At 44.7% G+C, this 23,576-nt stretch overlaps 1 protein-coding gene and 1 long non-coding RNA gene across 3 annotated transcripts; one reads left to right on the forward strand and one right to left on the reverse strand.

The window, feature by feature from the left end:
• Positions 1-1,714: 1,714 nt before the first annotated feature.
• On the reverse strand, positions 1,715-20,725 carry LOC116040818. The gene is made up of 3 exons (XR_004102771.2): positions 20,354-20,725; positions 15,764-15,768; positions 1,715-1,738 (listed from the first exon to the last, which is right to left on the reverse strand). It is a non-coding gene; the product is annotated as an uncharacterized LOC116040818 (long non-coding RNA).
• vwa1 (von Willebrand factor A domain containing 1) lies at positions 13,116-23,188 on the forward strand. Of its 2 annotated transcripts, XR_004899025.1 has the most exons (7): positions 13,116-13,504; positions 16,342-16,899; positions 18,966-19,295; positions 19,781-20,056; positions 20,842-21,117; positions 22,136-22,751; positions 22,801-23,188. XR_004899025.1 is itself a non-coding variant. In XM_031286481.2 (6 exons), exons 1-6 carry the CDS (start codon positions 13,420-13,422, stop codon positions 22,162-22,164), a joined length of 1,554 nt encoding a protein of 517 aa, XP_031142341.2. In that variant the 5' UTR covers positions 13,116-13,419; the 3' UTR covers positions 22,165-23,188. The 2 variants fall into 2 exon arrangements, 1 of the variants encoding a protein (XP_031142341.2); XM_031286481.2 differs by having other exon boundaries at positions 22,136-23,188.
• The last annotated feature ends 388 nt before the right edge of the window (positions 23,189-23,576 follow it).

Raw genomic sequence — 23,576 nt, forward strand, 5'->3', positions numbered from 1 at the left:
TTGGAATGCCTAAAGTCACACATAAGCAGTGTTTTGCATCACTAAATATTGTACGGGCTTCAACACTTTGAAAATAAATGTATGCACTGCAACAATTAGCCTAGGCGATGAATCCATTTGTCGACAGAAAATAACTGTCAGTAACTATTTTAACAATCAATTAATCGTTGCAGTCTTTTTTCAAGCAACATTGACTGACTGCAGCTTTTTAAATGTGAGGACGTGATGCTTTTCTTTGTCTTTGATGATAGTAAAGTAAATATTTTCGGAGTTTTGGACTGTTGAGTCCTTCCCAAGGACTCTGATGAAGATGTAACTCTACATCGAAACGTTAGTCACTGTTTTGCACCTTAAGTAATAAAACTATCAAGTAAGAAGACATCTGTGTTGCACCGGCTATTATTTGTTACTTCATATCGCTTTTGTCCTGCCTTGGTTGCACCGGATTGTTGTGGTCTGCAGAAGCGCAGAGAACTTTCCTTTTTATCTGAACACTTTCTTTGAGCAGTTTGGGCTTTTGAATGGAAGTCCTTACAGTACAAGAGAGCACTTGGGGGCAAACTGAGGCTGTGAATGGAATGTCCTTTTTATTGTATATTGCTGAACTATTAGTCAACAAAGCAGAATTCTTAGTTCTCAGTTACTCTTTCTAAATTCTTTGGAAACAACTAGCAGAGCCTTTCCAGAAGGCTTCAGGCTCATTAGGGGTAAAGTTTCTCACATGCCACTAGTGTCAGACCCTACTGTGCTGTTAAAATGACCCATAAAATGTTCTTTCAGTCAGCTTCTTCATAAATCATGAGACTCTTAGGTAGTTGATGAACCTGCCATCTTTTCAACTTTTTTATCTAACTTGCCCCGATGAGTTTGTATTCATACTAAGCAAAAAAAGATGAGTACATGGTATCCTCTACCTATAACCCTCCAGCCATTTCAAATGTCACTTTTCAGTTGCTCAAAAAAGCCTAAGAGGTCAGAAAGTAAGTTGTATTGTCACATCACAGACAGGCTCTGTGAGGCTGCACTGTACTTTGACACAGCGGTGCCTCGAGCTAAATTCCAAATTCTGTTATGGGTGGTGTGTATTTTATTTTTGTAGTCCGGGTCTGTTCTGTATTTTGCTTGTTTCCTGTTTTACTTTGATAATCTGTTCTGTCTTGTTTAGCTTTACTTTGTGTTTTCCCGCCTGTGTGATTACCTGATGTTTTCCACCTGTTTCCCAGCCCTTGTGTCACCTGCCTCTTGTTTCCTCGTTACCCTGTGTATTTAGTCTTTGTCTTCCCCTTGTCTTTTGTCAGATCATTTTGTGTCCTGGTGCCGTCAGTATGTATGTATGTGTGTGTGTGTGTGTGTGTGTGTGTGTGTGTGTGTGTGTGTGTGTGTGTGTGTGTGTGTGTGTGTGTGTGTGTGTGTGTGTGTGTGTGTGTGTGTGTGTGTGTGTGTGTGTGTGTGTGTGTGGTGTGTGTGTGTGTGTGTGTGTGTGGTGTGTGTGTGTGTGTGTGTGTGTGTGTGTGGTGTGTGTGTGTGTGTGTGTGTGTGTGTGTTTGTGTGTGTGTGTGTGTGTGTGTGGGTGTGTGTGTGTGTGTGTGTGTGTGTGTGTGTGTGTGTGTGTGTGTGTGTGTGTGTGTGTGTGTGTGTTTGTGTGTGTTTGTGTGTGTTTGTGTTTGTGTCTGGTTTTGTTCCTGTCAGCTCGTCGTTTAGCCTGTTCTGTTTTCTGCCTGCTCCATTTTTGGACCGCCTTTGGTTTGCTCCTGTTTTTTGTGTTTAATAAATCCTCGTGCTCATACTCCTTCGCCTGCTCTCTGCATTTGGGTCCACCATCCTCACTTCACACGACAGAATGATCTGACCATCATGGACCCAGCAGAGTCATTCGAGGACGAACTTTGTGACCTCACCTGCAGGCTTATCTGTGCTGTTGGGGAGTGGAGAATTGCCCAAGGTTGGGAGGCTAAGGAGGCAGTTCTTCGCTCTGCTCGCTGGAGAGTTTCCTCTCAACCCTGGCTTAGGAGCTTCCTGCCGGAGTGGCTTCAGGACTTCTTGGAAACTCCTAGCCGGGAGCCAACACCCCAACATGCAACCAGGCCATCATCTCCCAAGCCTGCTAGCAGTCAGCTACCCCAGCTGCCAGTTGGTACCCAGCCTGCTACTTGGTCAGTGAGTTCTCCTGAGCAGACCAATGTTCCCGAGCTGACGTGCAACCCTTCTGTTCCCGAGCTGACGTGCAACCCTTCTGTTCCCGGGCTGGCGTGCTGCTCTCCTGACCCTGGGTTGACGTGCGGCTCTCCTGACTCCGGGCCGGCGTGCAGCTCCTCTGACCCTGAGCTGGCGTGCAGCTCCTCTGACCCTGAGCTGGCGTGCAGCTCCTCTGACCCTGAGCTGGCGTGCAGCTCCTCTGACCCCGAGCTGGCGTGCAGCTCCTCTGACCCCGAGCTGGCGTGCAGCTCCCCTGACTCCGAGCTGGCGTGCAGCTCCCCTGACTCCGAGCTGGCGTGCAGCTCCCCTGACTCCGAGCTGGCGTGCAGCTCCCCTGACTCCGAGCTGGCGTGCAGCTCCCCTGACCCCGAGCTAGTTAGCAGCCCACCTGAATCCGAGCTAGCTAGTAGCCTTCCCGAGCCCCGGCTAGCTAGCAGCCCTCTTGAATCCAGGCTAGCTAGCGATCCCCCTGAGCCCCTGCTAGCTAGCGATCCCCTTGAGCCCATGCTAGCTAGCATTTCCCCAGAATCCAGGCTAGCTAGCAGTCTTCCTGATTCCCGGCTAGCTAGCAGCCTCTCAACTTCCCCGCTAGCTAGCAACCTCCTTGAATCCGGGCTAGCTAGCAACCTCCCCGAGCCTCGGTTAGCTAGCAACCTCCCTAAATCCAGGCTAGCTAGCAAACCCCCTGAATCCAGGCTAGCTAACAGCCTTCCCGAGCCCCGGCTAGTTAGCAAGCTCCCTGAGCCCCAGCTAGCTGGCTACTCCCCTGAGTCGAGGCTAGCTAGCAGCTTTCTTGACCCCCGGCTAGCTAACAGCCTCTCTGAGCTCAAGCTAGCTAGCAGCCTTCCTGAGCCCAGGCTAGTTAGCAGCCCCTCTGTATCCAGGCTAGCTAGCAGCCTTCTTGAGCCCCGGCTGGCTAGCAGCCCCCTTGAGCCCCAGCTAGCTAGCAGCCCTCCTCAATTCAAGCTAGCTAGCAGCATTCCTGAGCCCAGGCTAGTTAGCAACCTCCCTGAATCCAGGCTAGCTAGCAACCTCTCTGAGCCCCAGCTAGCTAGCAACCCCCCTGAATCCAGGCCACCTAGTAACCCCCCTGACTCCAGGCTTGCTAGCAGCCTTCCTATTGTCCCGGCACTGCCCAGCGTCCCCGAGTTTCCTAGTGTCCCCAAGCTGCCCAGTGTCCCAGCACTGCCCAGCTTCCCCGAGCCTCCTAGTGTCCCCGAGCTTCCTAGCGTTCCCGAGAGTTTCCTAGAGTTTCCTAGTGTCCCCGAGTTTCCTAGTGTCCCCGAGTTTCCTAGTGTCCCCGAGTTTCCTAGAGTTCCCGAGTTTCCTAGTGTCCCTAGGCGGTCCGTTATCCTTGATCCCTGGCTGACTAGCAGCTTTCCTGATTCCCGGCTGACTAGCAGCATCCCTGATTCCCGGCTGGCTAGCAGCTTCCCAGAATCCCGGCTGGCTAGCAGCCGCCCCAAGCTTCGGCTGGCTAGCAGCTTCTCCGAACCCCGGCTGGCTAGCAGCCTCATAGATCCCCTGCTGGTTAGCAGCCTTCCAGAATCTCCGCTGACGTGCAGCCTCCCAGAACCTCCGCTGACGTGCAGCCTCCCAGAACCTCCGTTGACGTGCAGCCTCCCAGAATCTCCGCTGACGTGCAGCCTCCCAGAATCTCCGCTGACGTGCAGCCTCCCAGAATCTCCGCTGACGTGCAGCCTCCCAGAATCTCCGCTGACGTGCAGCCTCCCAGAATCTCCGCTGACGTGCAGCCTCTCAGAATCTCCGCTGACGTGCAGCCTCTCAGAATCTCCGCTGACGTGCAGCCTCTCAGAATCTCCGCTGACGTGCAGCCTTCCAGAATCTCCGCTGACGTGCAGCCGCCCAGAACCGCCGCTGACGTGCAGACCTCCCAGAGTCTACGTCGGCAGACCTCCCAGAGTCTACGTCGGCAGACCTCCCAGAGTCTACGTCGGCAGACCTCCCAGAGTCTACGTCGGCAGACCTCCCAGAGTCTACGTCGACAGCTCTCCCAGAGTCTACGTCTACGGGCAAGCCAGAGGCCTTGCCGGTCTCCGGCGCCCCAGAGACTGCCCCTGAGGCTTTGCCGGTCTCCGGTGTCCCAGAGACCTCCCCAGTGACTGCCCCTGAGGCTTTGTTGGTCTCCGGAGCCCCAGAGACCTCCCTAGTGACTTTGCCCTGGTTTTCGGTCAACCCCACTCCTGCCTCTCGTGCCCTGTCGGCATCCCTGTCGACCTCAGTTCCTGTTGCCTGTTTGGCGGACCCCAACCCAGCTGACCGGTCGCCAGTCTTCTGCCCAGCTGTCCCTTCTCCTGCTCGGTCTGCCTGTCATCCGGAGGGGTTTCGCCTTCAACGCTGGCCGTCAGAAGGGATTCGCCTCCACCGCTGGCCTCCAGAAGGGATTCGCCTCCGTCGCTGGCCTCCAGAAGGGATTCGCCTCCGTCGCGGGCCTTCAGAAGGGATTCGCCTCCGTCGCGGGCCTTCAGAGGGGATTCGCCTTCGCCGCCGGCCTTCAGAAGGGATTCGCCTTCGCCGCCGGCCTTCAGAGGGGATTCGCCTTCGCCGCCGGCCTTCAGAGGGGATTCGCCTTCGCCGCCGGCCTTCAGAGGGGATTCGCCTTCGCCGCCGGCCTTCAGAGGGGATTCGCCTTCGCCGCCGGCCTTCAGAGGGGATTCGCCTTCGCCGCCGGCCTTCAGAGGGGATTCGCCTTCGTCGGCGGCCTTCAGAAGGGATTCGCCTTCGCCGCCGGCCTTCAGAAGGGATTCGCCTTCGCCGCCGGCCTTCAGAGGGGATTCGCCTTCGCCGCCGGCCTTCAGAAGGGATTCGCCTTCGCCGCCGGCCTTCAGAAGGGATTCGCCTTCGCTGCCGGCCTTCAGAGGGGATTCGCCTTCGCTGCCGGCCTTCAGAGGGGATTCGCCAGAGGGCTTCTGCCTCCGTCGCCGGTGGCCAGAAGGGTTCTTCCTTCGTCGCAGACCGCCTGAAGGTTTCTGCCTTCGTTTCTGCTCCCTGCCCCCTGTTGCCGAGGCCTCTCTGCCCCCTGTTGCCGAGGCCTCTCTGCTCCCTGTTGCCGAGCCCTCTCTGCCCCTGTTGCCGAGCTCTCTCTGTGCCCCAGTGACTTTCTGTTCCCTGTGCCCCAGAGCGCTGTGCCCCAGTGATTCTCTGTTCCCTGAGACCCAGGGCGTTTTGCCCCAGTGACTTTCTGTCCCCAGGTTCCCCAGTGGCTTTCTGCCTCCCCCAGACTTTCTTTCGCCCCTCCGGGGTTGATTTTATTCTGGGGTCGTCCCTCCTCCGGGCCCCCTCCGCCCTCCCTGGATGGGTTCTGCCTGTTAATTTTCTTTTTTGTTGGACATCTGGGAGCTGTCCCTTGGGGGGGGGGTCCTGTTATGGGTGGTGTGTATTTTATTTTTGTAGTCCGTGTCTGTTCTGTATTTTGCTTGTTTCCTGTTTTACTTTGATAATCTGTTCTGTCTTGTTTAGCTTTACTTTGTGTTTTCCCGCCTGTGTGATTACCTGATGTTTTCCACCTGTTTCCCAGCCCTTGTGTCACCTGCCTCTTGTTTCCTCGTTACCCTGTGTATTTAGTCTTTGTCTTCCCCTTGTCTTTTGTCAGATCATTTTGTGTCCTGGTGCCGTTTGTTTGTATGTATGTTAGTGTTTGTGTCTGGTTTTGTTCCTGTCAGCTCGTCGTTTAGCCTGTTCTGTTTTCTGCCTGCTCCATTTTTGGACCACCTTTGGTTTGCTCCTGTTTTTTGTGTTTAATAAATCCTCGTGCTCATACTCCTTCGCCTGCTCTCTGCATTTGGGTCCACCATCCTCACTTCACACGACAAATTCAGGCTGACATGCTCACAATGACAATGCTAACATGCTGACACTTAGCAGGAATAATGTTTACCATGTTCATCTCCATTTGGTTGGTTAGCATACTAACATTTGCAAATTAATAATAACAATCATAATATTTGCAAAATATTGACACATTAAAATTTAGACTGATAGCAGTAGATGGAAAATGTTATGGCAATCCATCCTATAGTTGTTGAGATGTTTGCTAGCCGTAGAGCTACGCTGCTAGCGTGGCTAAGAAAAAGATAATAGCGTAGGAGATTGTTAAACAAGCAACCTTAGGTATAAACTACTGCCTCGCAGCCAATACTGATACTCTTTTCAACCACAGAAGCTTAAGAACATTTTCCATACGAATAAGACAAACTCTTTAACCTAACCAGCAGCCCCCACGTCTCACACATCACCCATTAATCTCCCTTGGGCTAAAACTCCTCTTCCCTCTTGTATTTGCTATGTCATTTAACCTGCCAGTGTGTGTGTGTGTGTGTGTGTGATCGGTCTTACAATGGATTACTCATTGAAAAACAGACAGGCAGAGCTCAAGCCAGACAAGTTCAAACACAACCCCTCCCTCCCCCATGCCATATACCACTATCAGACAATATCAGGTTTCTTCCCTTACCTGTCACCTTGACACTCGACAGGAGGGGAGCTGAGTGAAATCGAGACAGAGTGGACTGTGTGACCTGTGTGGCACTTTGGAGGGCGCGTTATGTGTGCGTACGGAATAAAGAAAGAACAGGAAGTGGGAAACATAACAGAGAAAGGGTTGAAACTTTGAGCATGTGTAGAACGTGCCTGGAAGTGAAAGGCCCAGACTTAAGTGGGGAGGCTGCGGATGTGGATGACAGGTGATTGTGTTAACAGGCAGGATGGGCCAGACAGCAAGGTTGTCATCTTTCTGTCAATAAAGCACGGTCGGATGTTCATCACACACCTGGTGAGGTGTTGGAGTAAAAGTTTACACCTCGGACAGAAGTTTCAACCTCTCTGTTATATCTGAAGCACAAGTATCAAGACTCTGTTTTGACCAGGTGGATAGATTGCTACTTTTGAACAATATATAAGCCTTTGTGTACGTTCTTTTTTTTTATTTGTGCCCTCCTTTAAAGCGAGCAGATAAAAGAGAGGGGGTGGTTTGCCTCACTGATAGCTTTGATAGTTTGCCAGGTCCTCCACCAACTCAACCTGCCCTGACAGATTCCACTGCGGATGCACATGTAATAACAACACATCCCTGCCTCTTTAAACTTTCAGACATACCACAAAAGTGACTTCAGCTACCTTTTGTGTGTGCATTTATACTGTATATGCATGTGCACCTCTGTCAGTTTACATGTGAGGACTTGTGTACATTGCTTGTTTCTATGTGTTTGTATAGTATGCAGGAGTGTTACTAAGGGTGGAAGGCAGCTGGGACTGCTGAGGAGGGAGTGTGCGTACAGGGTGAGAAGCAATAAGAAGGGGCGAGGAATCACAAAGGGAGGAAAGAATGGAGAATCCAGCTGTTGCCTATTGTGGCCAAAACACTTTGGAGGACTAGCTGAAATAAAGATGGCGAAAAAGAAAAAGGACACTTATAGGCCTGCTATATTAAAAACAGTTCAGCATGGGGATGATTAGAGGAAGCGTGGAAAGAAAATAAAGGATATGATAGAGAACATGAGGCTGAAAAGGGAGGAAAAGGATTTATGAGAATCCTTGTGATGTGAATACAGACACAAACACACTTCAGCACAGTACTGGATTGTGGTTTGTCTATGTGTGTGTGTGTGTGTGTGTGTGTGTGTGTGTGTGTGTGAGAGAGAGAGAAATGCCTGTTACATCCAGCCAACGGTAGCCTACCATGCTCCTTCCCACAGGCTGCACAAGAGAAAGCCAGCGCTCAGAGAACTCTGACATCGATGAGTCACAGCCACTGACCTTTCTCATGTGGTTTCTGAATAAGTGGGATTATAGTATTTCTCGGATTATAGTGAGCACTAGACTTTCTTTGAGTAATTTGGGCTTTTGGATGGAAGTCCTTACAGTACAAGAGAGCATTTGGGGGCACACTGAGGCTGTGAATAGAATGTCCTTTTTATATTGCTGAACTATTAGTCAACAAAGCAGAATTCTTAGTTCTCAGTTACTCTATTTAAACATTTTTGGAAACAACCAGCAGAGCCTTTCCAGAGGGCTTCAGGCTCATTAGGGGTAAAGTTTCTCACATGCCACTGGTGTCAGACCCTACTGTGCTGTTAAAATGACCCATAAAATGTTCTTTCAGTCAGCTTCTTCATAAATCAGGAGATGTTAGGTGGTAGATGAACCTGCCATCTTTTCAACTTGTCTATCCAAATTCCCAATGAGTTTGTATTCATACTAAGTCAAAAAGATGAGTACATGGTATCCTCTACCTATAACCCTCCAGCCATTCCTCAACACAATAAAACCATTGTCTGAGCAGACCTCTCAAGATGAGCCAAGCCAGCTATAGAGAGAACCTCCATCGACCCAACTTGGCACAACCAGAGGCAGCCTGTGACATTTTACTGTGGAAACATGCAGTGGGTGTTGGCCTCACCAGTGTGGAGATTATTGCAAAACAGATGTTCTAACTAGCAAGATGGAGCTGTATACCTCATTTTACTCCAAGACAGTAAGCAGACACGGGTGCTTAAATATACATTGAATAATTCTGTGAAACTGTGGTTCAGCTTCGAACCCAACAGTTGCTTGTGTTTAATGTAGCTTGTCACATTTGTTTAGGGAAAGCAAAGATTGAGCATTTCCCTGGATGCAGTTAGATCTTGGAACACAGGGAGATATAAATTTTTAGTGTCAGGTTGCTGGAACAAAACAAAATGTTCTAAAAGGTAAATGCTTATAGGAAATGCCGTTATATATAGTGCGTAAAAGACGAGACCCACTGTGGACATACAGGATGTTGATCAGTGGAGGTAGGAAAGTACCGCTGACGCAGGACCGGAGTTTGTCAGTGTTGTTCAGGAAGGTAGTGGGCACTTGGCACAATTCTGGTCTTCTGCACATCACAGCGATGGGAAGTCCCTCTGACTTTCCTGTCTGTATTTATAGTTTGATGGCTTTTATTTATGTGTCGTGCCAAAATCCAATACGCTGGAAGCAAATAGTGTTCTTGGCTCTGCGTTTGAGCTGTTTGCCCGAAAGGTCCAAATGTAAATTCTGCTAAATATTTTGTCTGAGTTTCCCTCTTATCACTCTTATACCTGCATCACCCTTGTTCCTCTCCCTAATCTCTCTCCTCGATCAGTGTTTTATCTAGCCTTTCTTTCTCCATCTTTTTGTGATGCAGATTATGTTACTAAGAGACATTTATTTTTTCTTCCTCAAATCTGCACAAAACCCATGGTTGCTATACCAAGCCTCAAATACCATAGACTAGCAAAAAGTAGAAAAAATACTGGCAAATATAGATCTGTGGAATTCACTTAACCACAGACAGTGGCATTCCAAAATGTAGCCAAATCCTTGGCAGCCAACGTTTAATGGGTAATTACAACTAGGCTGCTATTATGGGCCAAAGTTACAAGAGCCTGTATAAGAAGGCAGTAAAGGCAGTGTTTCAGGCTTTAACCCTCTCCCAAAGGATGGACTGTTTTTCTTCATGTCCATGTTATCATGCCCTTAATGCTGCAATGGACAAAATGTCGTACACTCTTCCATTGATGACATCTCCCTGTTTTCGCCTCTCGTCCCGTTCCACCTAGTCCCTCTACTGCTGCCTTGCCCACAGCTAAAAGGTGGAGTTTACTGTGCTGTGTCACTGTTTTTCCTTCATACAAGACTTGTATTACTTGTCATCCCACCAGGACTATGATGGTATGTGAGAATGACAAGGAACAAATCACTGGTCAGGTTGCATAATCTGACATAATGATTGAGGCTGTGGAGACAATGTGCTGACATGAGACTGTTGGGTGGAAACAGCTGGTGATGTCGGTGGAGTTCAGCGCAATGTGGAACACTAACTCGAGCTGCAGTTCATGTACTTGACACACGTCAGTCAGCTGCATGTAATCTGTCATTGCACAACCTGTGCAAAGCTTGACATGATGAAATACACACAGAAATGTGTTCAAGTACGTGCACACGCTCACGCAGAGAATATACAGAGCATGCTCTGTGCATATGCATGTTCAGCTATTTACTGCTCTCTCTCTCTCTCTCTCTCTCACACACACACACACACACACACACACACACACACACACACACACACACACCAGTGCCAAGTTGTTTCAAGTGGGGGTATACTGTGTGTGTCTAACTGATTAACAGCTCGCTGACTAGAGAGAACTCCCATCTGTATTAATATCCAAACAGCACAATGTCGTTGACCATGAGCTTCGGGGGCTGCAGATGTGCGTGTGAGAACTTGTTCAGCCCTGTAGGGGAGGTACCCAAAAACCGCACAGAAATTAATGTTGCATGTCTGTTGCAGCAGGGTGTAAATGGATCATGATCTAAGCAGGGAACTTGACTTCCCAGACACTTGGAGTTCAATTTTAGCAACAGAGCATAAAACAAGAATTTTCAGAAACCGGACACAAACTTTGTCATGGTTGCCAAAGTTGTTATTGTCAATTGCATACTAAATAAATAAAGGTTGACTCACAAGCCACAAACATAATTGTATATTATAAATGCATAAAGCACAATGAATTGTTTGTACTTGTCTAATATGTGGTGCTCTTTTTTTTACATTGTTTTCCATATGGATGATTCATTGCAATGAAATATAAGTCAGACAGCGCTATCATAATGCTTCCCAATGACTGACTGCACTGTAGTGTTAGTGTTTAGTTAATAGGTGTGTGTATTGGGAAGGGAGTGTTTATTGTCAGTGTCTCACTGGAACAATAGAAGTATTTGGACACAATGCGTCACAGAGGAATCTAGACCTTTCCTAATTCTTGCATCCTCTTCTGTCCATTTATTCCCTCCTACCCCCTTTGTTTCTTTCTTTTTTCTGTCTCACATTCAGACAGACGCATGCACGCACGCACGCACGCACGCATGCACGCACACACACACACACACACACACTGAATCATACAGTAGGTCCAAAGGGCTCAGTGGTAGCCTGCATGCAAGCTATTGACTATTTTCCACTCTAGTGCTATGTGCTGTGTAATTTCAAAGCTGCACTCCCAGTGGTTTGAATACAGCAAGTATTTGTGGTCTCTCTCAGTAAACCAGAGGTTCCTTAATCTCTTGGATAGCTGAAATTCTTTGCTGTCTTCACCAGACAAATATTGAGAAAATAAGTTTAAGTCTCAAGGTAAATATTACTGGCATTGTCTGAAGACTAACTCAAGGCGTACAAAAGATCAATCAAGAGGTCATATGGGCATTTCAGAAAATATATTTCTTTTACAAATGATGTATGTTCTTATTCCTCAGTAAATCCCAATAAACACTCCCCATGGTGTATATGACTCATTTCAAAGATTTATCAGCAAAAATGTCAAGTGAGCTTTTAGTGGATCCCCATTTATATCCCTGCTAATAAGGTAACATGATGACTTAAATCTAATTGTGGCTCAGATCCAAGGTGTTGACGCCTGTATGGGGAACACAGCCCTATTTACTATTCTGAGTTACTGGGGAGACTGGACAGAGAAGGGAGGAGTGAGGTACACATACACAAGAAAGTGAGATTTGTCAGGCCAGACAGAAGTAGCCAGAGGGAAGTTAAAGCAGCTTTACTTTCAAAATAAAGGCATCTTTTTGTCAACTATGTCAGCAGTGGCTTACTCTGATTTTTTAAGAACACATCTACTATAATAAGCAGACATAATTCTTAGTAGTGTGGTACAGCTAAGACTCTATGTCAAATGTTACACTAAGTTGTGTCAAAGCCACTAAATATAATCATTTACAACACATATTCAAGTCTTTTTAAATCTACTGAACAGAGTGGTACGCACTGAATGACTATGATATGAATGATGTAAACTATGAGTGAGTGAGTGATAGATTTCTGACGTGGAGAGTGTTTTTATGATGTGAGTGAAGTAATGCTTTCATGTATTATTTTGTATATATTTTATGAACCTTTTTAAGTATAACATCAACCTGTCCAGGGACTGCGGGTGGAAATTAGCATTTTTTGCTATAACCTGACACATGACATCTCTTCTTTTTTAGACTAATGTTTTTTGTGCATTGTCCCTGATCAAATAAAGAAATATCAAAAAAAAAAACTGAGATTTAGCCTACTCAAATATGGTAGGCTACTTAATTCGAGGTACTTATACTTTACTTAAGTATTTCTATTTTATGCTACTTTAAACTTCTACTATTCTACTAGCCTAAATTTCACTGGTAAATATTGTATTTTTCACTTGTTTTTGTGCATGCAGGCGAGGATGCACATTCCACATAAGTACCTCGACACATTAGTGCCAGTGGTTTTAAACCATTCCACTGAGGTGGCGGTAAAAAATACATAATATACATAATATTAAATTATTATAATTGTTATAGATTAAACCAGTCAACACTATATAAAGCAGGTAAAATTAGCTCATTAAATCAGCTACAACCTTATCATCCTACTTACATTTAAATGCATCAATAATATTAATCAAATGACAGCATATTTCACAATATAGGCTTAACATTGTGAATTACGAATACTTTATTTTGTTGAGAATATTTAGTTATTTTTTTGAAGTGAGTTGGGCGTGTGATGGAGTTGCCTATTTTTACATTGTGGTAGGTAATTACTAGCCTATTTTTACTTATTTAACTTCCTTAATGTTAGACTATTCCACCACTGACTTAAGCTTTGGGTTAACCAACATGGCGTGTTTCAATAATCATAATAACTATGAATAGACCTACATATTTAACCAGGTCCCGTCATTGTAAGACAAAGGCCATTATTGAATTTTGGCCGATATTGACATTGCTTTAAAAAAAAAAAAAAAAGGACGGATGTGATTAGCCTTAGCAAACGATAATTTTATTTTGAAAGTTTTGCCCGGAAATTTTGTATTTACTTCTCGCGTGCTTGATATTCGTGTGCTGAGCGCGAGCGAGGCGCATTTTGCGTTGACTAGGAGCTTCCAGACATTACGCACGCAGACTAAAGTTTAGAGTTTAGTTTTACTTCGACTTCCAGCGTCTCCCAGTTACCGAGTGGTTGATCATGCTCAACGAAGAGGAAAGAGAAAAAGAGAAATAAAAAGCTGGACTGGATGTGACTCAATTATGCTTTCAACCATAATTTAGTGACTGGGAATGCGCTCCTTCGGGCTGCGGTGGATATATGGTTGACTCAAGAACCCGTAACATTTGTGTTATAATTTGCTTCGGGGGAGCTTACTCATAACTATTGTGATGGAGAGCCACATGTTGTTGACATGGATGCTGTTGTGTATGCTCCTGCGGCAGTCGGCTACACAGAACCCCGCACCTGAAGGAGGTAAGTTCCCTCAGATGGACCAAGTTTAAATTTTCATTATCATAATAGAGGAACATGTGCCAAAAATCGATTTGGAGACAAACTGATATCTGTATTTTCAGGACCACTACCTACAATGATACAATATTGTTTTTTATTTAAATGCATTGGTGGTACATAATATGCGATGCACTGACTTTGCCATGATAGATGGATGCTACAGTAGGTGGAGGCACTGTCTGAGCTCAGGGTGGATCAGGGTGGGGTTGAAATTACACCAGTGTTCTCAGTAAAATGGCACGATTCCAGGAATGGAATTGTCAGTTGATGAAATCCCACAGCCTGGGGCAGTGATTCCCAAACCAGGGGGCAAATTCAGAGACCACACATGTGGCCTGGGAAGAGCTTCAGGTGCTCCCCGTAAAACACACACACACACACACACACACACACACACACACACACACACACACACACACACACACAGAAAGGGTTGAATTCCCAGATTATTGTCTGCTGATGAAATCTCTTGGCATTACAGCAGTGGTTTCCAAAGCAAGGACAAAGCAGTCTCCAGATCAACTGAGAAATTGTTTTTAATGATTACGTCAAAGTTATAATCTAATGAGAAAAGAAAACTGAGAGCAAGAATGTCTGATATGCAGTTTTAGTTTTCCACAGCCATGATGTATCCTAGGCTACTAAATAATATATATGCGATACAAATATGAGGGTCACTAAGATTAAATAAAATCTTTCTGTATCTTACACTGATGCAGAGTTGAGACACTCCTCAGTGAGTCTATAGGCTGATTTTGATACTAATACCTGTCTCTCATTGTCATCAGTTCTGATCATTGATGACAGACTGGCAGTTTGATTCACTTACACCACAAAACAAATGTTATCAGCCAAGTATCACAGCGGTGTCTTTACACCCTGCGGTAAAGATCATGACCATGAAGTGTCTGAGAGGCTAAACTTGGCGGTGGCGACACTGCCGAGTCTGTCAGTGAGAGCGGATCTTTATGACTGGGTTAACATAGTAGGCTACTTAGTGAGATACTTTGCTATTTTCATTAACAGGGACCTGATTAGACAGGACCAACATAACTTACAGTAATTGGGCTTTTTATAAGTGCACTTGCTGTTATTACTGTCATCCTTCCCAGTGTTTGGGTAATTGTGAGTAACTGAAAGGTAATCAAGGAGCAAGCATGGTATAAGAGAGACTAAAAGGCTGTGGCTATTGTATTCTTTACTACTAGATGGCTGTTAGTTTGATTATTCTTATTCTGTTGTCTAGCTTTGTAATCCGACATGAAATGCTTAAAATTCAAATTCCTCTAATCTTCTGCAACACACCACATGCTTAAATTTGTCTATTGTGTTCCTCATATTCATGCTACATTTCTGCACATCCAGACCACAAAACCTATATTGTTCATGCTTGATTGCGCATGTTCCAGACTCCCATGTAATGTACCCATGTGTTCAGCAGGTTGCAAGACCTGCTCTGCTCCTGTTGTGTTTTACTGGTGCCACGGGAGGTTTTCCACCATCACATCATTCAAGTGCTAGCAGTCCACCAATACATCTGATTTATCGTGCGATCGATAGCAGCAGGCTGCATTTGAAACATGTCTTCTCTGTAGATTAACAGTGAAGCGGCTATCTCCAGACGTCAACAGGTGGTTTTCAGATAAAGACATACCTGAACATAGGTAGAGGTAGGGGGCTGTGATATGGAGCGGCCCACTCGCTCCAAAGTCCAACAACAAGACAGATGTAAGGAATTCTTTAGGCTGATGGAGGAAAGGGCAGTCTGCATGTGTGTGTACATGTTTGATTTGTGTATATATATGCCTCGCTGCATTCTCAGCTTTCAACACCTCCGAGTCTTATCAACACCTCATGTGTTGAACTTTCAGATATTAGAAAAAGAGGCATCCAAGGAAAATAAGAGTTTCAAGGTGTCAAGGTGTCTGAGGCGATGCTGTTATTGCAGACTTATAAAATCACAGTAACCTAGAGGCAATCTAAGATTGTCATCTCTCACATGTTTATCTTTCTGTTTAACCCTTTCTCTGAGATTTTAAAAGTGGGTGTTTTTTCTTGGATGACTGCACAATTTGCGGCTAAATATTGCTTTTAGATTATTTATTATTCTTTATTACTGCTGCTTCTTTCTTTTTCTCTCTGCTCTGTATATGGCCATTCAACATTCCTCCTCGTCTCTCACATGGAACTACCAGTACCCCCCCCCCCTCCCCCCCCCACTCAGCCTCACTCCTCTCCTTTTAATGCCTCTTATTTCCCCTTGTCCCACCTCCTCTCTCCACTCTCTCTGCCTTTACAGCTAAAGCCCAGCAGCTACTGTTCTCCCTCCCTCCTGTCCTTCACTCTTGGCATTCACTTTTAACTTTGCTTCTGTTACGAAATATGGAAAATTGTGGGGGGGGAAATCCACTCTCTGCCTCAGTGCTTGAATCTCTTTTATCGTCCACTTCTGAAGTTATCACAGTGCCGGCATCATTTTGAAGTTCCTCTGTTTGTTTTGATTTCTTCTTATCTTCACTGTCATGACTTGCTTCTGACTCTTTGCTGCTTTCAAGTTAACAATATCCCCTATAAAAGTTGTTTTTCCAAGAAAGTGGATGGAGAAAGAGAGGGAGATTCCAAATGTGGGTGTGTATGTGTCAGTGCATCATGAGAGTGGACCTGTGGAAAAAAGTTGTGGGAGTAAAAGGAATCCTAGAGGAAGTTGCTACATCCGCATCAAAAGGCAGTTATGTACTGATATTGACTTCTTGATTTGCATATTAATGACTGAATTGACCATTATTTTTCCTCCACAGTGCTGAACTGCTGCGAGGGCGATGTCCTCTTCTTATTGGATTCCTCTGGAAGTGTGTCGGCTTATGAGCACTCCCGCATGCTCACCTTCCTGTCTGAGCTCCTCCTCCCCTTTTCGCTGGGAGAGGACCAGGTGAGGGTAGGACTTCTGCAGGTAGGCACCCGACCACGCCTCGAGTTTGGCTTTGGCACCCATAGCACCCAGAGTAGCCTCCAGGGGGCTTTGGGGAACACCAAACCTCTCAGGGGGGACACCAACACAGTGGAGGCGCTGAGAATGGCAAAAGAGTGGGTGCTGAGACCTGGAACAGCAGACGGGGCCCGGGCGGGGCTTCCTAGGGTGCTAGTGTGGTTGACTGATGGGGTGAAACCAGGTGATGTTATTGGACCAATGGCTGAGCTGCAGGAGGAAGGCGTGGCTGTGCTGGTGGTCTCCACTGGGCATGGCAACTATCAGGTGTTGAGGCAAGTGGTGACTCCGCCTGTGGAAAGCCACCTGTACTTTGTGGACATCGATGATATGAGTATCATCACAGAGGACCTGCGGGATGCCATCATTGGTGAGTATCGCTGGTGATATGTGAGGTTGGAAGGTATGGAGCCTGAAGTGTGCCACCAAAAGAATTATAACATTTTCAGTGTTTAATACTACTCAAATCATAAAGGATTAATTCATATTTCACCATTTTGGATATCAAAATGGAATCACAAAATAACATTTTAGATTTCACCTTTTGTGATTCCATTTACTAATGTGTCTGCCATCAGAGCCCCTGTTACTGCTTTGTGGGTTGGACTCAGGTTTAATTTGTAGGTGTGACATTGTTTTTTAAATAAAAAAAGACTCATTTTTAAATAAAAGCAATAATGAAATAGGGCGCCTGTGTAGCTCAGGTGGTAGAGCACGTGCCTATATGCAGAGGCCCTAGGCCCCTTTCAAGTCTAAGGTGTCCTGTTAAAAATAAAGGCCTAAAAAATAGTCTTAAAAAAATAAAATAGAAACTACGGTAAAGCAGGAGACAAATGAATTGTGAGATTGGATATGATTGTCGGGCACATTAGTAAAATGGCACATCAAAAAGCAATACTACTTTTTTTTAAAAAACATTTTGTTATTTAATTTTAATTAATATAATTATTATTGGGAAATGTAATGATTTTATTTACTTTGTGATTGCAACATTTAATGCAATTGTTTTCTTAAAGCTGCACTGGACATTATGTTTATATCCGTAATGGATTCTTTGACTGTGGGCAAAATCACTCCCTATTTACCATATAGTGCACTATATTTACTGTCCGTCATTTTATTTAAAGGCCCTGACACATCAACCCGATAATCGGCCGTCGGTCGGAGGGCGGGCACTCTGACTCAATGACCAATCTGATTGGTGGAATGCTAACCCGGAAATGGCGAGCGGGATGAGTGACGGACGCCTCTCAAAATCTTTTAAACTAACCTTTGTCGATCTGAAATGAAGACAGATTCAGCAACTGCATGGCCTATTTCTCACTTAAAATGTTTTCAGAAACACGTTTCAGTGAACGATTTTCGTAAAATACGAGATCATATTTCGAACAAGCCGCCATTACTATTGGCTGGAGAAGCCAGACCCACGTGACGCGTTCGTCATTTCCGGTTTTCATCTTTTGGGCGACAATACAGTTTTGCGGCGCCTGCTGTTATAGAGACTCGTGTACGTGCAGAACGTACGTTCCTGTCGCCGTCGTTTCGGTGTGTTCCAAGGCACTTTTTGGACCTCTGCTCAGTCCGACTGCCTTTTCTGCCGACGGTCGGCCGTCGGGTTGGCGTGTCAGGGCCTTTAGTGTCTGAAGTTGATTATGAAGTTTATGCTGCCACGTTATATTGTGCCCTCAAAAATTCCCACAATGCAGCAAAAAAGTAGTGTCCATGGCATGTGCTCTACTTTGTAATTGCTAACAGTTCCACAATGCAAAGCTCTGCATTTTATAGTCCACCACTCATTCACAGATGTATCATATGTCTCTAGGCTCCGCCCTAATTCCAGAGATGCTCCTGAAGACAGTGAAACCAGTGTGCTTGTGTAAGGGATATGATGATCTATTAATGGATTAATGATTCAACTTTCCTTGCTGTATCCTCCAACACTATGCAAGACATGATACACATTTATATATATAGACTGGGAAGGTCGTCCACTTCACGGGCCAGATTAGGTAACTGCCATAACACTCACAAGGGACACCTCAGCAATTAAACAGTATTCTGCAGCTGTAAAGCATGATGCATAGTATAAATAAGGCTTGTGCACAACAATAATAGATGCACCAGTCTTTACTTAGTGCCTAAGGATCCGATCACAGATATCAATGCCTCTGTGGCATATGTTATTTTGTTGCAGGGCCTGGGTTGGCTATTTCAAGTTGTCGTATTGCAAGAGCTATGAATGCATCCAGAAACCTAAGTCTGGCTGTCGACGTGGGTGGCTGTCTGAAGCAGAGGCACCTTTAGCACTCTCTCTCTTGTTTTCTTCCCTGTCACCATCCTTTCTCTGTCTTTGCAGAATTATAACTTCTTTAATTATAATCCTGACAGACCCGTTTGCACACAGTAATTTCATTCATCTTTTCCCTGCGTCGACAGAGATTATCCGAGCTGAGCGAATCAACATCCGTGACGTCTCCACCAACTCTGCCACACTCCACTGGCGACCGGTTCTGTCCGGTTTGGGGGGGTACTATGAGATTCACTTTGGTCCGCTTCCGACGGGAGGAGGAGGTGACGGAGGAGATGGAACTGGGACCAGTCCGAGCACCAGTAGTAGGCCGTTCCAGAGACTAACCCCATCTGCAGATTCCAGCACTGCCAGGCTAACAGGCCTGAAGCCTGATACTACCTATACCACCACTCTGACCCCGAAGTATAATGAACAAGTGTTTAACAAACTCTCCGTCACCTTCAAAACAAAGCCAGGTTGGGTTACATCCTATTTACAGTGTTATAACCCATACATACCAAAAAAGTTTCTCAAATTTAAGAATGTTCTGCTTTTTTTGTTGCATCTGTTGTCTTTGTATTTGTAAATTCAATATCTTTTTTGTTTTAAGGGTCCAAATTTTACCCCAAAAATTCCCAGTAATTTGGTACTAATCATAGTAAAATCAGAAAAGATCAATTTCAAAGTAAACATTTCTTTATTAGTCACCTATTATTGGAAACTTTATGTTTCATATATGTTGAATTGTATGCTTGTTTGTAGACAAATTTTCATTTTCAACATTCAGACTTGTAATGCTAGTAATTAACTGGAATTAATTAAGTGGAAGTTTACCACTAACTTTCCCTATCTTCACTCTATTCGTGTTATAGTTATTATAGGAAAGTTATCATGAGTAGGTTATTTTCCTCATATTATCTTATACTGACTCTGTTTTTTCCTATCTCCCCACACACACCAGAGGTGCTGAGCCCAGCTGTGGTAACGGTCTCTGAGTCGGGGCAAACCAGCATTCGGGTGAGTTGGGGTCCTTCTCAGCCGGAGACGGTCGCAAGTTACTACATCGAGTACTCTGCCCTGCCCAGGGGCAAGCTCCACGCTGTCACCGTGGGCCGAACGCAAAACTCCACGCTCCTCACCAACCTCCAACCAGATACCACTTACTTGGTCACCGTTAGTGCTCGGCACACCTCGGGCACGGAGAAGGCCATGTCTGTCAAAGTGTGTACTGAGGAAGGTGAGCTACATGAAGAAAATGTTAAACTTGGTGATCAAGGATCCATTTACTGCACACTCATCCTAATCCTGCGCAGCCTAGAGCTTTCTGGGTCTTAAATTTTAAATAATTACTAGCAGTTCCATTCAGGTTTGACTACTCCAAGGGCAGTTCTGAGCAGCTAGAGGAGCATGAGCCAATCAGTCACATTTTTCTATTGTACGACTTCCATCAAAGCATTTCTGTTATCCTTTAGCTCATACTTTTTTAATCGTTTATTCACTCAGCTCAGCACTGAATCTGCACTCCTCATGATACCGGTTTCATGACGCAGCACAGCAGTGGGATGCAAACCTTTCCCCTTTGGAGAAAACACTGCAGACTGAGGTGTCTAAAAACCAGCATTATGAATTAGTAGCATGTAAGCTAATCAGTGTTAAGGAAACCAGCCCCATGAGTCCATACTCTACACACAAACACCTGCACAATCCACTTGGATAAAATATTATCAATAGCAACAAAAAACGCACTTCGTACAAAATATCAAAATAACATTCACATAAATAATTTAAATAGCTATACTAAAGCTAAAGTCTGGATCTAAAACTTAAATGGCCAAAGAGAAGTGCTAATAATGTGCTGTACAATTTTGGGGACTGAGATGTTGTAGTTAGGGTGGCATTTTGAGCATCACAGACAATTACTACACAAGACATGAGGACACTCTTCTCTAAAATTCTCACCTTAGTTCTATTTCCTTTTGAAATATACCAACACAACAAATAGACTAACATCTTTGTTTCCAGTGACTCCAGCCCTGGCGGACCTCCAGCTGACCACAGTGGGCAGTGACTCAGTGCAGGTCGATTGGAAGAGCAGCGTAGGCGGTCTGAAGGGCTACTGGCTCACCTGGGAGGCACAGCAAAGCTCTGTCACTGGCCAGCGCTCCTCTCTCTATTTGCCTCCGGACTCTCTGTCAACGCGCCTCACACACCTCCCCCCAGCAACTAGAGTGTGTGTGTCACCCATTTACCGGACAGCGCGAGGGGAGGGACTATGTTGCACGGCACAGTTCCATTCAGGTGAGTGGTGACAGCCATTTCACGCCATGAAGTGAATTATTAGAGTTAGCTTGGTCGCTATTTACAGGGATAGTTTGAAGGCATTGGGTAAAAAATCCACCTCACAAAAGTACTCGTTAACATAACGTATCTCGCTTTCTTTCTTTTTTAAGATCATTTTTGGGGTATTTTAGGCCTTTATTTAACAGGATAGCTGGAGACAGGAAAGGGTATAGAGGGGGAGAATGACTGAGCCTTTGTACATGGAGCTACCTGGGAGTTTTTTTGACTCCATATACAAAAAGTGAGCTGATTATTAGAGGCAGATTTCTTCTGGACAGAACCAGGCTAGCTGTTCACCCATTTCCAGTTTTTGTGTTAAACTAAGTGAGCCGGCTAGTGGTGGTGCTAGCTTGATATTTATCATACAGACATGAGAGTGGTATCAGTCTTCTCATTAAACTCTTGTCAAGTTTATTTCCAAAAATGTTGAATGGAGGTAAATGGAATTGTGTTTGTGGGGCGTAAAGAACTTCAACTACATTTCTTTTCAGAATTAGTTTCCTGGTTAAGGTGGATAATCCACAGACCTTGCATAAACTTTTTATTCTATGTGCTTTCTATCAGATTAATAATCCCTAAAAATATATTTTTTTTTAAAATGTAAGCTTTCATTGCTGAGATGACCACATATGAAATTGCATTCATCTCTATTTTATTGGTGTGGATTTAGAAATCACAGAGACAGTTACCTTCAAACCTAGGCAAATAAGACCTGTTTTTATGTCTAGATACCACTAGACGTAAATCAGAAATATGTGTTTTTAAGTTTTTTAAGTTTCCTAAGTGAACAGACCCTTTAAACTGAAAGATGTTTATGCTGGACTGAATGAATAGCTCCAGAATAATTCCATTTGTTGTCTGATGGTATAGTGTTCATAGATACAAGATTCATAATATAACACTTTGACTTTTGTCCAGATGTTTCAATCTATGAATGTCAATGTCTCAACTGCTGTTTTCTACCTCTGCCTTTTAGATGCATTATCATATGGCTTCCAATCATAGCACCCCTGAGCTGCAAGTGCACCTTACCAAACATGGAGGGACGATGGAAAGAAGAATGACTTTCATCCATAATTTTTTTCCATGCCTCTCCCCTCTGTGGATATCATCAAGGAGAGCTGTGTGGTTTGGCTTACTGAGCACTCATGTGGAAGCCATAGACACTTAAGAGTGGTCTAGGACAATATGGCCACATGTTAATGGCTACAATCTGCAACACATAGCACTATTTGCTTTTCCATGTCTTTTGTCTCATCTGGTTTACACCTGTAGTAAATGTATAATGTTTCAGTTTAGAGATGCAAGAGTGAGATAAAGATATTTCTTGGTAAGTTTTGCAGTTACAGAGCAGGGCATGCTGGGGAAGTTGGATGTTTCATGTGGCTTGTGTTAGAGAAAGGCTTGGCACCATATGTGGGCCTCATTTCCAAATTAGCATTTTTTTTTTTTAAACCCTGCTAACACACACTGAACATCTGATTTACATGTATAATGAATACTTATGAGTTGTACTTAAATCACTTCACTTGTGTCGTGTCTGCAGACTGAAGTGCAACAAGGAAACGTTAGCTTAAGGTCCTTAATAACAAGTAATTTCCCCTTGCGGGATTAATAAAGTATATTATTACATTATAACAGGATTTTCAGGATTGCTTTGAACTTGAAAGAAATTACAAACAGACCAGCCACATGCCCTGACACTACGGAGATGCTGCATTTGAAACACATGCGTGTAACTGAGAGTAATCTTGTTTTGGTCTCTGGACATCCATCATTCATATTTATTAATCAAAAATCATCTAAGTATGATAATTAATAGCGTACAGTACTTACAGACATGCTGTTTACATATTAAGACTCTTACCTTTTTTTAATTGAGTCTCTGCTGACCCCTACTGAAAGGATCCTGACAGACTTACAGCTGATCTTTTACTGTTGTCCTCTCAGAGCAAATGTATTGTTTAATGTTTGTTAACCACTATTGAAATTTAACATTAGCTTGCAATAAAGTCTTTTAATAATTTTGTTTATTCTAATTGTAGTTTCTCCACAGATATTACTGAGTTTACAAGTCATGACGAGTACTACTCAGCCAGTGAAAAAAGTTGTATAATGTCTTTGTGGCTCATCAGGAGCTTTGAAATGATCACCAGGCAGGTCTAATGAAAGACCTCTAATGAGGTCAGCATTTTGGGAGTTTGACCCATACTAGGGACTACAATTCAGGATATCTTGGCCTCTGCTGCTTTGAAATGATGCAAATGCAATACTAAATTTCTCTTTCCAGCTCTCAGCGAAGGCGGTCGCTTTTCTCTCCCTCTCCCTCCCAGGCCTACCCTGCTTGCTATCTTGTCTTGTGTTGTCTGTTGTTAACTTTATGTTATGTTGTGCTGCAGTGCAAATGTACTGTTTGT

The sequence above is a fragment of the Sander lucioperca genome, chromosome 12, assembly GCF_008315115.2.
Source record: "Sander lucioperca isolate FBNREF2018 chromosome 12, SLUC_FBN_1.2, whole genome shotgun sequence".
Taxonomy (NCBI): Eukaryota; Metazoa; Chordata; class Actinopteri; order Perciformes; family Percidae; genus Sander; species Sander lucioperca.